Source organism: Bombina bombina, chromosome 2 (assembly GCF_027579735.1).
Source record: "Bombina bombina isolate aBomBom1 chromosome 2, aBomBom1.pri, whole genome shotgun sequence".
Lineage (NCBI taxonomy): Eukaryota > Metazoa > Chordata > Amphibia > Anura > Bombinatoridae > Bombina > Bombina bombina.
In genome coordinates, this window is record NC_069500.1 from 1,330,457,452 (window position 1) to 1,330,472,124 (window position 14,673).

Consider the following 14,673-nt stretch of genomic DNA (forward strand, 5'->3'; position numbering starts at 1 on the left):
TTGGTAGCGTAGCCTTATATAAGGATTAAAAAACATATGAGAGACATGTCTGATTAAACAGTTTTACTGAGAAACGCGTTGCATTATTTCTCTACTTGTCCAAGTTTTTACTGGCACAAATATGAGTTGTGTTTTTTACAATTTTAAATAAATCTTTTATTTTTATACAAACTCTGAGTGTTTAGTATATCTTGGAGCTACGCTACACTTAGGGCACGAATCCCTGATCCTGGTATCCTGCCTATACACCTATTTGACTAGTGTGTACACCGGGCCTGATGACCTCCTGTATCCTGGAGCTGTTTTTTGGACACTGATCAGCTAGCTGGACTGCTGTAGAAATCCAGAATGTCTCTATGGGCATGATTGATTGCCTTTTCTTCAAGTGAGTACCCTGTGTTTACCTCTTGTTTGAAGCTTTCAAGATTCGCCATTGATCTGCACCATTTGCGCCTCTATCTATTGTGTTTTTCTAACCTACGCAGCAACATCAGAACGAAGACCTGACCACCAGAATTGTCGAGTGACAGACCAAATAATTTGGTTCTTGCCTGGGTGACCTGCAGCTTTAGTATAGTGGTTAGTGTGCAAAAGTTTACAACTAGGTTTCTCAGGAGGTGCATTGGTTTGTGCAGCCAGTATGTCCTCCCCCAAGGGAGAAGTCAAATTAGTACGTATGGTAGCCAAAATATGGTCAGGAGGTATAACAGGAGTAGGTACAGACTCCTCCTTGGACAGAGGCGAAAATTGTCGAGAGAGGGCATCAGCCCTAACATTCTTACTACCAGTCATGTAGGAGACCACATAATTAAACCAAGACAAAAATAACGCCCACCTGGCCTGTCGGGGTGACAAACGTTTTGCTTCAAATAGATAAGTTCAATTCTTGTGGTCAGTAAGAATGAGCACTGGCACGCTAGTACCCTCGAGAAGATACCTCCATTCCTTGAGTGCCAAAATTATGGCCAGTAATTCCCTGTCACCAATTTCATAATTGCACTCTGCTGGAGACAATTTCTTAGAGAAGAAACCACACGGATGCAAGGAACTGTCAGGCGTAGGACGTTGAGACAAGAGGGCACCTACTCCAGTCTCAGATGCATCGACCTCAAGAACGAAAGGCAGGACAGGGTTAGGATGAACCAGAACTGGAGCAGCAGCAAAGGCAGTCTTAAGACTATCAAAGGCCTTAATGGCAGTAGGTGACCAATGGAGTGGATCATTCTCTTTACGGGTCATGTCTGGGATAGGTTTGACCAAGGAAGAAAAGTTTTTAATAAACTTTCTATAGTAATTGGCGAACCCCAAAAAACGTTGAATAGACCGAAGACCAACTGGGCGAGGCCACTGCAGATAACTTGTAAGGATCCCTGGAGAACCCTGCAACGGAGATAATATAACCTAGGAAGGTTACTTGAGTCTGATGGAACTCACATTTCTCGAGCTTACAATACAGGCCGTTCTCACGTAGTCTATGAAGAACCCGTGTAACATCAGAACGATGAGCCTCAAGTGTGGGTGAGTGTATGAGGATGTCGTCTAAGTACACCACAACACACTGTTGCAACATATCTCGTAGGACATCATTAATAAATTCCTGAAAAACAGCAGGGGCATTAAATAGGCCAAAGGGCATTACAAGATACTCATAATGCCCGCTCCTGGTGTTAAATGCTGTTTTCCATTCGTGGCCCTCCTTAATCCTAACGAGATTGTACACTCCTCTCAAATCAAGTTTAGTAAAGACCGTAGCTCCCTTGAGGTGGTCAAAGAGTTCCGTAATGAGCGGAATAGGTTAAGCATTCTTAATGGTAAGACGATTAAGACCCCCTATAATCAATGCATGGTCTTAACTCGCCACCCTTTTTCTTCACAAAGAAGAAGCCAGCCCCTGCAGGAGAGCAGGATTTGCGGATGATCCCCCGTGACAGAGCATCGACAACATACTCCTCCATAGCACAATTCTCTGCAACAGACAGAGGGTACACCCGGCCCAGAGGAGGAATGGCTCCGGGTTGCAGGTCTATGGCACATTTGTATGACCGGTGAGGAGGCAACGTACCGACACGCACCTTGTCAAAAACGTCTAGGAACTCTAGGTACTCCTCTGGCAATTGAGATACCGAAGAAGTGCACAAGACTTTAACTGGTTTCCGAAGACAAGTGGAAATACATTGCGGGGACCACGACAAAATTTTGGACCTGCGCCAGTCGAAACTGGGATTGTGCTTTTGGAGCCAGGGATAACCCAGAACAACCAGAAAATGCGGAGAGTTTATCACCTGAAACTGGAGGGTTTCAAAATGGAGAGCCCCAACAGCCATGGACAACGGAGCAGTTTTGAGAGTAACGAGTGCGGGCTGAAGGGGCCTGCCATCAATATCCTCAATAGCAAGCGGAACGGACCAAGGCAAAACAGGAATGGAGTGCTTTGATACAAAAGCACTGTCAATGAAATAGCCCGCAGCACCAGAGTCAACAAGAGCCTGAGTGACTATGGAGGAGTCCACCCAGGAAAGGACAACCGTGACCAAAGGTTTCTCCTTAAGTGGTTCCGGGGATGAGGATAAACCACCCAAGGTCTGCCCCCAACAGGACCTTAGGTGTGAGCGTTTCCCCTCCGTGTAGGACAAGACTTCAAAAGGTGGCCATGTAACCCACAATAGAGGCAGAGCCCCTCCCTTCTCCTAAAGGCCCTCTCCACTGTGGAGAGACGCGTGAATCCCAACTGCATCGGCTCAGCAGTACCTGGTTACTCAGGACCAGGAGGCATGGGAGGAAAGGGAGGCATGGGTGGGAACGAACACGTAGGAGACAACAGAACAGGAGGCTTCTGCAAGCACTCCTTGAAAGAGGGGCTCTCTCTGAGTCTGATGTCAATTAGGATCAAAAAAGACACCAATGCCTCGAGATCCTCTGGTAAATCTCTGGTAGTAACTTTGTCTTTAATCGCATCAGAGAGCCCATGAAAGAAGGCAGCAACAAGGGCTTCATTGTTCCAACCTACCTCTGCGGCAAGCATACAGAACTAAATAGCATACTGAGCAACAGATCTTGTACCTTGCTGAATGGACATGAGTCGTTTAGCAGCAGAGGAGGAGCGAGCCGGAACATCAAATACCCTTCGAAAGGAGGCCACAAATTCAGGGTAATTTGAAATCACAGGTTTATTTGTCTCCCACAAGGGATTAGCCCAGGCAAGAGCTGTGTCAGAGAGTAATGAGATGAGAAATCCCACCTTAGCTCTGTCAGAGGGAAACGCCTGAGGTAACATCTCAAAGTAAATGCCCACCTGGTTCAAAAACACTCTGCACTGAATAGGATCACCTCCATATCGCTGAGGTAGAGGTGCAGAACCGCACATGCTCCTGGTAGGCATAGGTGCAGCAGTGGAAAAAGGAGCAGCCATAACTTGCGGGACACTTTGGTCCAAATGTGCAGTGAGAGTCAGCAGGGTTTGCAGGGCTAGTGCAAATTGATCCAAGCGTTGATCCTGTACATCCATCCTGGAAATGATGGCAGGTAAAGGTGGATTATTAGCACCATCAGGATTCATGGCCTTTGCTTAATGTCTGGGTGCCAGGAATCAGACTGAGACAAAAAGTGCAAAAATAATCACACCTTTATTAATAGCAAAATAATAAAAATCCCACAAGTCAAATAACAAGCCAGGAGTCAGACATAGTCAGACGAGCCAAGTCAGGAACCAAAGCAAATAGTCAGACGAGCCGGAATCAGCAACAAGGAAAACAGCAGAGTCAGGAACAAGCCAGGGATCAGGAACCAGGAAGGACGTCAGGCAGCCAGGTAATACACAGGAACTCTCACAAACAGGTCTGAGACAACGCAAAGGCAACGCATACTGAACAGAGGCCCTTTAAATAATAAGTGATGACATCACAATTCTGAGACTGCATCCTGTTTCACACAGTTGATGCACACCAGTCTGGCCATAAAATGAAGTGCAGGAAATGAGCAGCATCCCCCACAATGCACCATAGTCAGGAAGAGAGGTGAGTAAAATGGCTGCCAGCAGCACATGGCAAACAAAGCAGGGAAAAACCCTGACAGTTCTCCCTCAGGTTTATTACTCATAACGTTAGAGGCCTAAACACTACAGGGAAGAGGAGCCTACTGGCAAGATCTCTTCACTTTCATAGGGCCGATGTGGCATTTCTACAAGAAATGTATTTAATTGCGGACGCCCCCCCCCCCCACTTACATTTCGCAAGATTTCCCTGTCTTTGAAGCAGCCTCCTATTCTAAAAAAGCTAGAGGCGTAGCCATATTGGTGCATAAAAGGGTGGCTTTTGAGCCAATTCACATAGTCATAGACCCCAGGCTAGATTCCTTATGCTCATCTGCAACTTAGACCATGTCACTTACACCTTAGTCTCCACCTACTTACCGAATACCCTCCAGCTTAGATGCTTGTGGAAGGTTTTAAGCAAAGTAGAATAGATTAGACAAGGTAGGGTGATTTTGGCAGGTGACCTGAATATGGTGTGGGACAACAGGCTTGATAGGAAATCTACATCTACTAGAATGAGGACTACTGCCCCTGATTTGATGAGCGGCAGGTTTAGAGCACTTATGGTGCAGTATGGTTACTATGATATCTGGAGGTCTCTACACCCGTTAGATATAGACTTTATCCACTTTTCCTATCCCCATGCCACCTACTCTAGACTAGACTATTTTTTTGCCATTTCGATACACTGGATCTAGTACACTCCACTGGCATCTCTATCTGTTCGTGGTCAGATCATGATCAGATCCTTATGGATCTGCACTCTAAAAACGCAACTAGGCCCAGGTTGTCCTGGAGGTTGCCCCATCATATCTTATCGGATGTCCCTTTTAGGGAAGAGCTTAGGAAAGACGTACAATTTACACTACGCACAAATGACACCCCCCAGGTCCGTGATGATGTGATTTGAGGGGGTTTACAGCTACTATCCAAGGCCTTTTTATACGAAAACAGGCTTTTCTGAGGAAGAAGGCAGGCCTCCCCCTATCTCAGGCACACTGCAAATTGAAGATACCAACAGCGTACATCAGATTCTATGGACCTCAGGGATGAAATTAAGGACTTTAGACGGCATATTATCCAGCTGGAATTTAAACCCCCCCAAAACTAACCAGTTTAAATTAAAACAACTTATGTACTCAAAGGGTAACACAGCAGACACTATACTTGCAAATAAACTAAGACAGCGCACAGGGACTTCCCGTATTCATGAACTTAAACGCGGTAAACAGACTTTTAGGCTCCCTTCCCTTATAGGTCAACAGTTTAGTGAATACTATTCTGCCCTGTACAATATGCAAGATAACGAGACAGTTCAGACAGCCCCTTCGGAGGCTATAGTTTCCTTCCTGCACTCTTTGAAGCTCCCTACTCTTAATGAAGCCCAACAAGAAACCTTAGATAGCCCTATTATGTGTCAAGAGGTCAAACAAGTTATCAAAAACCTAAGATCCTTCAAAGCCCCCAGCCCTAATGGGTTCACCACAGTTTTTTACAACGCATACATACAGGAGATCGCACCCTTTCTCACCAGATTCTTTACTCTAGCTATGGAAGAGGGTAAATTTCAGAGAGAGTTCCTTGAGGCCTCTATCATAACTATACCAAAACCCAACAAACTACAGACCCATCTCACTAATTAATGTGGATGTTAAAATATACTCAAAAATCATTGCAAGCAGGATAGCGAAGTTACTCCCCAACCTAATTGACCCGGATCAGGTGGGCTTTATTCCAGGGAGGAAGGGCCCTGACAACACCAGGAGACTATTGAACATTTTTCTAAAATCCAGGAGGTTGAATAAACCCCTGGCGAGTCCGATGGGAGTATTTGTGGAAGGTCCTGGAAATTTTTCAGTTTCCGGCACAAATAATTCAACAAGTTAGGGCCTTGTACTCTGCTCCCACGGCCTCGGTACGGGGCTTGGGTTTCAGCTCCACACCCTTTTCCATCTCAAACGGCACCCGTCAAGGATGCCCCTTGTTCCCCATACTATTTGCGCTAGCGGTAGAACCACTAGCAGCAGCCATTAGGGAGGATAAGAAGATTGAGGGTGTCACGCTTCATGGCATGGTGCATAAGGTCGCCTTGTTTGCCGATGACACTACAATCTTTTCCACCAAACCATTACAAACAATCCCTACACTCTTGGAGATTTTGGAGATGTTCGGCAGCCTTTCTTTCTATAAATTAAACCACAGTAAATCTGAAACTTATACGAGCAGGCTCCCGGCGGATATCCCTAAATACATACATGATAGATACAATTTCGTAGTTAAAGACATATATCTCACTTGGGGGTCAAACTGTCTAGTGACCTCTCCCAAATAGTCAATGATAACTACAAACCCCTACTTTCCGAGCTTAGATCCATAAGACAGAAATGGCACTTCAAATCCATTTCATGGCTAGAACGCATTGCAGCCCTTAAAATGAGCTACCTCCCCAAGATGACATATCTGTTAAGATGCCTTCCGATCAAGGTGCCTAGACATATGCTCTTGCAGTTTCAGAGTGAATGTACTAAGTATATTTGGCAAGGTAAGCCCCCGTATCGCCCACAAAACACTACAGTATCCTAGAATTCATGGGGGGTTGCCTCCCCATCCATTTCTAGATACTTAGAGGCAGCGATGCTCACGCATATCTCTCAGTGGGGTGTTAGGGACTCCAATAGTAAGTGGAGGAATATTGAGCAGGCATCTTTGCCCTTTAACTTACCCTTGAGGGATCTAATCTGGACTACACCACACTGTTGAAGAAATTTAGCTGTAGCTAACCCTATCATCAGAGAATGTCTTAACCTCTGGGAACAGATAAGACACTACAAACAGATAGCACCTCACCCATCCTCCATCACTTCTATTTCAGGTCTTCTCACGGGCCTGCCTGACTCCCACGCAGTAACATGTGCCCGACTAGGTTTCAAGAAGGTTGCAGACATGCTCCACGGTCTCACAGGGCACCTATGTCACACTTGATCAAATCAAGGGTTCGATACAAGTACCACCATTTTTGATATTTGAATATACTAGAGTAGTAAGCTTACTTTCCAATTGGGGATTTAAACCCACATCCTCCCGTCAACTTACACTTTGGGAAGCTATATGGCAACAGGGGTTCAGGTTGAGTAAACCACTGTCACTACACTATAACCTAATAGAAGGAGCACCACCCGTAGATAAGGCCACGCACATCTTGAAGTGGGAGCAAAAGTTACAGATCTCGGTAACCACCCGAGACTGGCAGCGTACTCTCTTACTAACAAAAAAAAGCACTGCACTGTGTTACCATTTACAAAACTTATTTTAAACTCCTCACGCACTGGTATTATGTCCCGGCTAGGTTAGCTAAGCTCTTCTACTGCCTCCCCTAAATGTTGGAGGGATTGTGAACACATAGGGGACATGACCCACATCTGGTGGAGCTGTCCCAAACTTAAGCCTCTCTGGAACACATGCTTTAATACACTTTCCAGCCTAGGGATCACCCTGCCTAGAACTCCAGCGATGGCCTTGCTCCACTTAGGCTCCTGTAAATTGCCCAAACACCAGGGCCTTCTCTGCATATACCTATTTTCTGCAGTTAAACTCTCCATCGCCAGAGCATGGAAAAGAGTGAATTCTCCCTCCTGGTCGGAAATGGTTACAACCATGGCGTATATATACTCCATGGAGAAAAATGTTTTTTACACATTAGGGAAGTTGGACCTATTTGAAATGATTTTGGCTGATTGGAGGGATGGATTCGATACCTACTGCCTCCCCAGTATTGAGACTTGAGATGGTTTCCACTCACCTTCTGCAAGATCCTCTTGCGCCACACCATATCAGGTAAACTTGAGATAAACTAGCACTGACCCTACCACCCCTATTTAGGCATTTCCAAAAATGGTGCAAGTCTTTGCCCTCCCTTTCCTTGCCCCTCCCCTTCCCCTCGCCTTTCAAGACTATATGGATAGATTCAGTTTACTCTCCTAAGTAGCTGGATGAGAGTTTGGATATGTGAGTGTATATTGACTTTCTCTTCTTAAAAATTACATGCTTATATGTTTATGTATTGTTGGAAATGTAGTACGCTCCCAGGCGTACAGTTGTTATCTTTTCCTGAAACATTCCTGAAAATGTAATAAAATATTTATTTAAAAAAAAAAAAAAAAAAAAAAAAAAAAGAAGATCTATCTTCAGGCTACGAAGGAATATAGACAAACTTCTTTTCTGTTTGTTTTCTTTTCTGGGAAGCGTAGGGGTCAGAAGGCCTTTTCGACTTCCTTATCTTTTTGGTTGAGGAGTATCAACCGCTTAGCATAGGAGTCAGCGGGTCTTAAGCCTCCTCAGAGGATTACGGCTCATTCTACAAGAGCAGTGGCTTCCTCTTGGGCCCTCAAAAATGAGGCGTCTATGGATCAGATTTGTAAGGTGGCTACCTGGTGCTCCTTACATACTTTTTCCAAATTTTACAAGTTTGATCTTTTTGCTTCTGCTGAAGTAGCCTTTGGGAGAAAGGTTTTGCAGGCTGTGGTGCCCTCAGATTAGGGGCCGCCTCTCTTTTTTACCCTCCTGTTAGCATTCAGTGTCCTCTGGAGCTTGAGTATAATCTCCCACAAGTAAGGAATGCAGCTGTGGACTCTCCCTGTATTAAAACATAAATTATGCTTACCAAATAATTTCCTTTCCTTCTGTACAGGGAGAGTCCACAGCTCCCGCCTGTGTTCTCCGATGGGCGGCCCTAAATTTAATTTATTCTTCTGGCACCTTTTTCACCCTGATATTTATCCTACTGTTCCTTGTTCCCTCTGCAGAATGACTGGGGGATGATTGAAGTGGGGGAGGTATTTAGGCCTTTGGCTGGGGTGTCTGCCTCCTTCTGGTGGCCAGGTTCAGTAATTCAAACAAGTAAGGAATGCAGCTGTAGACTCCCTTACAGAAGGAAAGGAAATTATCCGGTAAGCATAATTTATGTTTTTTGTGGAACTCTCTGCCTCGCTCCACAAGACTCTCCTCTAGTTTTGAAAGCTTCAAGCACTCTTTAAAGACTCTTCTGTTCAGGGATGCATACAAAATACACTAACCTTTTCTAACTTGTTCCTCTCCTCCTTTGTTATCTGCTTTAACCCCTTAGCATGTAACCTACGAGCCCAGCTGTTTGTAGATCACCTGCATAAGAGCTGATTTACTACAGTGCAACTCTCGGCAGGGCCCTCTACCCACTTGTTCCCTATAAATGTTACCTGCAAATCATACCTTTGTTTATAGTGCTGCGGAATCTGTTGACACTCTACAAATAACTGATATTAATGCAGCCCCCATGTGTTACATTTTTTGCTACATGTCTCTTTAATTCATAAAAGTGTGTTATATGGATACATTGAAAATAAAATTTAAGGTTCCTTTAAAGATGGAGCACCCAAACATGAAATTAGTTGGTATTAATGATTTTAATATATACTGCTCAAATTTACAAAATTTGGTACAAATACAAATGCTTAACGATCTAATGACAATTAGGGAACTGCTTTTTCGTTGCCAAGAAACTATTGAAGTCTGTTTTCAGCTCAATGGTGTGGAGGGCCACACAAAACCCTTGGAGGGCAACATGTGGCTTTCTGGCTGTAGTTGGTGACACTGCTTTAAAAGTTTCCCAGATAAATGTGGCAATCTCAAGTTATACAGACAATGGGGCCGATTTAACAAGCTGTCAATCGTCCCCAATGCAGCTGTTTAGGCTCGCCGGAAACAGCAGTTAAGAAGCAGCGGTCTTAAGACCGCTGCTCCTTAACTCGTCCGCTGCCTCTGAGGCTGCAGACATCAATCCGCCCGATTGTATACGATCGGGTTGATTGACACAACTTGCTAATGCCTGATTGGCCGTGAATCTGCAGGGGGCGGCATTGCACAAGTAGTTCACCAGAACTGCTTGTGCAATGTTAAATCCTGACAGCGTATGCTGTCGGCATTCAGTGATGTCTGGCGGACATGATCCGCTGAGCGGATCATGTCGGACAGACACTTGATAAATCGGCCACAATTTCTGAATTTTAAAACAGAAAGAAATATTAACTCCACTGGCAAATACATTTAAACAATGTTATATATAGAACACTTTGCACTGCCACAAATGTCAGATTATATGACTTACATGGGGTTTTATTTATCCATTTGAATATACTAGTTTATGTGATAGACATCTATCTATATATTCTTAACAAAAAATATTGCACAGTATCCTTGCTTTGTTAATGCTCAGCCAAATCCAGGGTTCAATAATTCCCAACATAGAAACCAGTTAGCATGTTACCGCAAGACAAAGCATTGAGTCAAGCAACACCACAACAGATGAAAGGGACTGAAAGTCTAGCCTAGTAAAGACAACTAAAAAAAACATAGAAATGTATTCTAATCAAATATTTTGATTACTTTTTCCTGAGGACATTTTTTGCTGTCACAGTATTAAATTGAACACTCCAGGACATTAAGTAATTGTACTAATAAATATATACACATATGTATACGGCTGTATAAAAGGAGGGAAAATAGAGTAAAAACCCTAGTAATCTATTACTTACATAAATGTTCCCATCATTTTATTTACAAAATGTATAAACTGGGTAGAATCAGTAAATATATAAAGTGCAAATGCTAAAAAATCTGACATGCTGTAATCAAACATCAGAAACAATTCACCTACATCTTGGTGGTATTTGTAGTGTATATTAGGAAGCCAGATTTACAAATTCCAATCCATAAAGCACCATTACACATTAAAAGACATATTCACATAAAACTACTAACAACGCACAGTTACGTCTTCATGAAAAAGTATTTCTATTCACTTAATAATGCAGAGATGATCAACAAAGTATCTACAATGTTGTTACCTTATCAGTGGTGTCTACTGACACAATTAAAATGAAAGCATACCCCTAAAAATCCATAAAAGTAGGAAAGCCAACAAAAATATAAAAATAAAAAGATTTTCCAGTCTTATCATTCATGTTCTCAGTAACAGCACATGAAGTAGGAGATGATTCTTTACTGTTGGGTTAATATCAAGTTACATCTTTGAGAAAGGCAGAAACTTCAAACCAAATGTTAAAGGGACAGTCAAGTCCAAAAAAAACTTTCATGATTCAAATAGGGCATGTAATTTTAAACAACTTTCCAATTTACTTTTATCACCAATTTTGGTTTGTTCTCTTGGTATTCTTAGTTGAAAGCTAAACCTAGGAGGTTCATATGCTAATTTCTTAGACTTTGAAGGTTACCTCTAATCTAAATGCATTTTGAAAGTTTTTCACCACTAGAGGGCGTTCGTTCATGTGTTTCATATAGATAACATTGAGCTCATGCACGTGAATTTACAGAGGAGTGAGCACTGATTGGCTAAATTGCAAGTCTGTCAAAAGAACTGAAATAAGGGGCTTAGATACAAGGTAATTACAGAGGTAAAACGTGTATTAATATAACTGTGTTGGTTATGCGAAACTGGGGAATGGGTAATTAAGGGATTATCTATCTTTTAAAACGACAAAAATGCTGGTGTTGACTGTTCCTTTAAGCCTAAAACCTTTTATCCTTTACTCACCTCCCTCTCCCCAGGCTTAAAGGGACATTAAACCCAATTTTTTTCTTTCATGATTCAGCAAGAACATGTAATTTTAAACAACTTTCTAATTTACTTATATTATCTTATTTGCTTCATTCTCTTGATATTATTTGATTAAAAGCATATCTAGATATGCTCAGTAGCTTCTGATTGGTGGCTGTGAATAAATGCCTTGTGTGATTGGCTCACCCGTGTGCATTGCTATTTCTTCAACAAAGGATATCTAAAAAAATGAAGCGAATTAGATAAAAGAAGTAAATTGAAATGTTGTTTAAAATTGTATTCTGTACCAAAATCATGAAAGAAAAAATTTGGGTTTACTGTCCCTTTAACATGAGTCCAGCAAATGGAGGAGAAAGGAAGGAGGATGAGGAACATAACAAACCCATGCTAGTGCCAAGATCAAGTTTGGGGTTTGGGAATTTGTCTGATAAGATCTGACACAACTATAAGGACCATGATGACTATCTATTATTTCACGTTAGTATAGAAATATCTGTCAACAGTACTTAGATCCTGTACAATTTTTTTTTAAGGTCAACAGAATGGTATTTTGTCACCTGTTTATTTTTAAAGACATATAAGGGACAGTTAGAATAGCATGCAAAATCCTCTTCTGATAAAGCATAGTGCAAGCTAAGGATCTGTGGATTCTGTTAGCTTTTGTCCTACATATACTAAGGGAGTCATATGGGGGGGGGGGTCCACTAGAGAAAATGCTAGAGTGTTTGAGGAACTTTGAGATCATCCATATATTTTATTGTGAAAATAACTGTTGATTGATTGTAGTCTAACGAGTCAGAAAAAACTGTTTGTGTCAGTGTGGGAATAGGTAGCTGATCTGGGACCAGACCCTCGATATCTCACATAATCATCTAAAAGACTATACAGCCATGACTTTTAGCTAAATATCAACGTCAGTTTAAATAAAAATAGATCCATTATTTCTTAAGTGTGTGGACTTTAAGTTCATAGGAACTATTGGTGCATGAAGACCACGTGTTTTTTCTACACTCTAACAAACACATTATAAAAAGTGATTGAGATTTTCAATATAATGCTCTGACTTTATCTCCCTATCAGAATAAGAGGAGATGAGTGGGTACATACTCAGTTATATGTGCTAAATATTAAACATATAAAAAGCAAAAAAACAACAAACAATTGGAATTAAAATGATGTGTTTTTTCGGATGGTGGTTCTATTTCTGTTATGATTTTATAGTTCACACTTTGGTCTTCAATGAACTGGACATCTGAGTTAGAAATATTGTAATCCTGTGTTTTTTTAAACACCATTGGTAGAAATTAATTTGCCAAAATTGTCCCTAACACTTTGTCTTAGTGTCTATAGTCTTTATAAATCAAAAGCAAACAGATGTGATGTTTCTAGGAATCAATCACTCTGTGCCCACAGTTCAATAAGGAGAGCCTCTTCTTTTTTCCTTAACGTTGTGTCACCTCGGAGGGGTTGCACAGCCATAAGCATGTTTTAGAAGCAAGTTGTCATGGCTGGGTAATTTGTTTGCATAGTAGTGTTCAACCAAAGTACCAATATCTGGAAACATGATTTCTGCCTCAAGGTAAACCTTGGAATCCTGCAGGAAATTAAATAAAAATGAAAATTAAGCAAAAAACTCTGGATATGAGAATTTAGTTTTACAGTTCCACATTCCAATAATGATTCTTGATCAGGTATTAGATACTGGCCAGATAACCAACACAGGAATAGATTTTATTTTTAAATAAAAACAAACAAACTGTAATTATTTTTAACGCACACACACCCCCTTGGATGCAAACAGTTGTATAAGTGTCCAAACAACATAAACATTAACTTTTGTTTTAGTAATATGTCTATTTTTATACACATACAGAATATAGACTTTAAACAAATAGTTCACAGAACTGCTAATTTATTAAAGTGATGGTAATTTCAACTATACTTTAGTTAATATAAACAATTTTTTTTGTAAACAGTGAATCGTTCGCTACTGACAAGAAGATTCACTGTTTACTAAAAGCAGCAGCGAGATTAAAGCTACAACTGCACTTGTGCAGTTGACGTTGTGTTGAGACCGCTTGTTCAGTGTGATTTTGTAACCAGTAACGTGCGCGTGCCACATAATTCCTCGTATTCTCATCAGCTGTTGTAAGGAGTTTGGGCCTCTAGCGCATGTGCAGTGAGCGCCACAAGCCTCCACCAGCTGATTATTCGTCACCGGAAGTGACGAGGTATACAAATTCCTATGGTAGACGGATTACTTTAGGACAGCGGCTTCAAAACTTCAAGCACAGGAGCGTGCTCATACTACATTTAAATAGGGCGTATGGTGCAGTTCTGATTCATTGATGCACCTGTCAATCAAATAGAGCTTACTAAAATTCTCACACGGAGGCAGCCGTGAAAAAAAAACCACAAGCATTATTGTGCTTATACTGAGTAATACTTCCAAAATATTAGATAAAGTATAGCTGAATTTACCATCAATTTAAAAAACAAACAAATATATAACCCATGAGACCTATATCATGCTCGGCTTGGCTTCCCTTCACACTTATGTGTTTGCTTTAGACTGGCCCCAACTTCACTTGCCATAAGCCCTCAATTGTCTCCTGTTTTTAACATTATATCCCTTGTCTTGTTGTTTGGTAACCCCCTCTCTATGGCTTAGCTGTCAAATTTATATCAAACAGGTTTATCAAGCACATCATGGATAGTCCTAGAACATAAAAGCTGGCGATGCGTTTAAAAAGGTGGCAAGACTAAATATTAAAGAGACATAAAAGCACAAACAGACAATGCTCAAATACATCAGCTCACTTTATTATCGCACTGTTGGTCACATATAATTATTAAGCCTGCAAAGGGGAAACGGGACAGTGAAGTCAAAATTAAACGTTCATGATTCAGGCAGAGAATACAATTTTAAACAGTTTTCCAATTTATTTCTATAACCAAATTAGTTTTATTTTCTTGGTTTACTTTGTTGAAGAGTATACTGATGTCACCACTGGGAGCTAGCTGCTGACTAATA

The 14,673-nt window shown here is 41.5% G+C and overlaps 1 protein-coding gene across 3 annotated transcripts in view; it reads right to left on the reverse strand.

Moving 5' to 3' along the window:
* Positions 1-9,449: 9,449 nt before the first annotated feature.
* Positions 9,450-14,673, reverse strand: part of SH3BP2 (SH3 domain binding protein 2) — a 288,568-nt gene continuing 283,344 nt past the window's right edge. For all 3 annotated transcript variants that reach the window (XM_053704202.1, XM_053704200.1, XM_053704201.1), the window contains exon 13: positions 9,450-13,233. In XM_053704202.1, the coding sequence (XP_053560177.1) occupies positions 13,093-13,233 (141 nt within the window). In that variant the 3' untranslated portion in view covers positions 9,450-13,092. The remainder of the gene's footprint in view (positions 13,234-14,673) is intronic.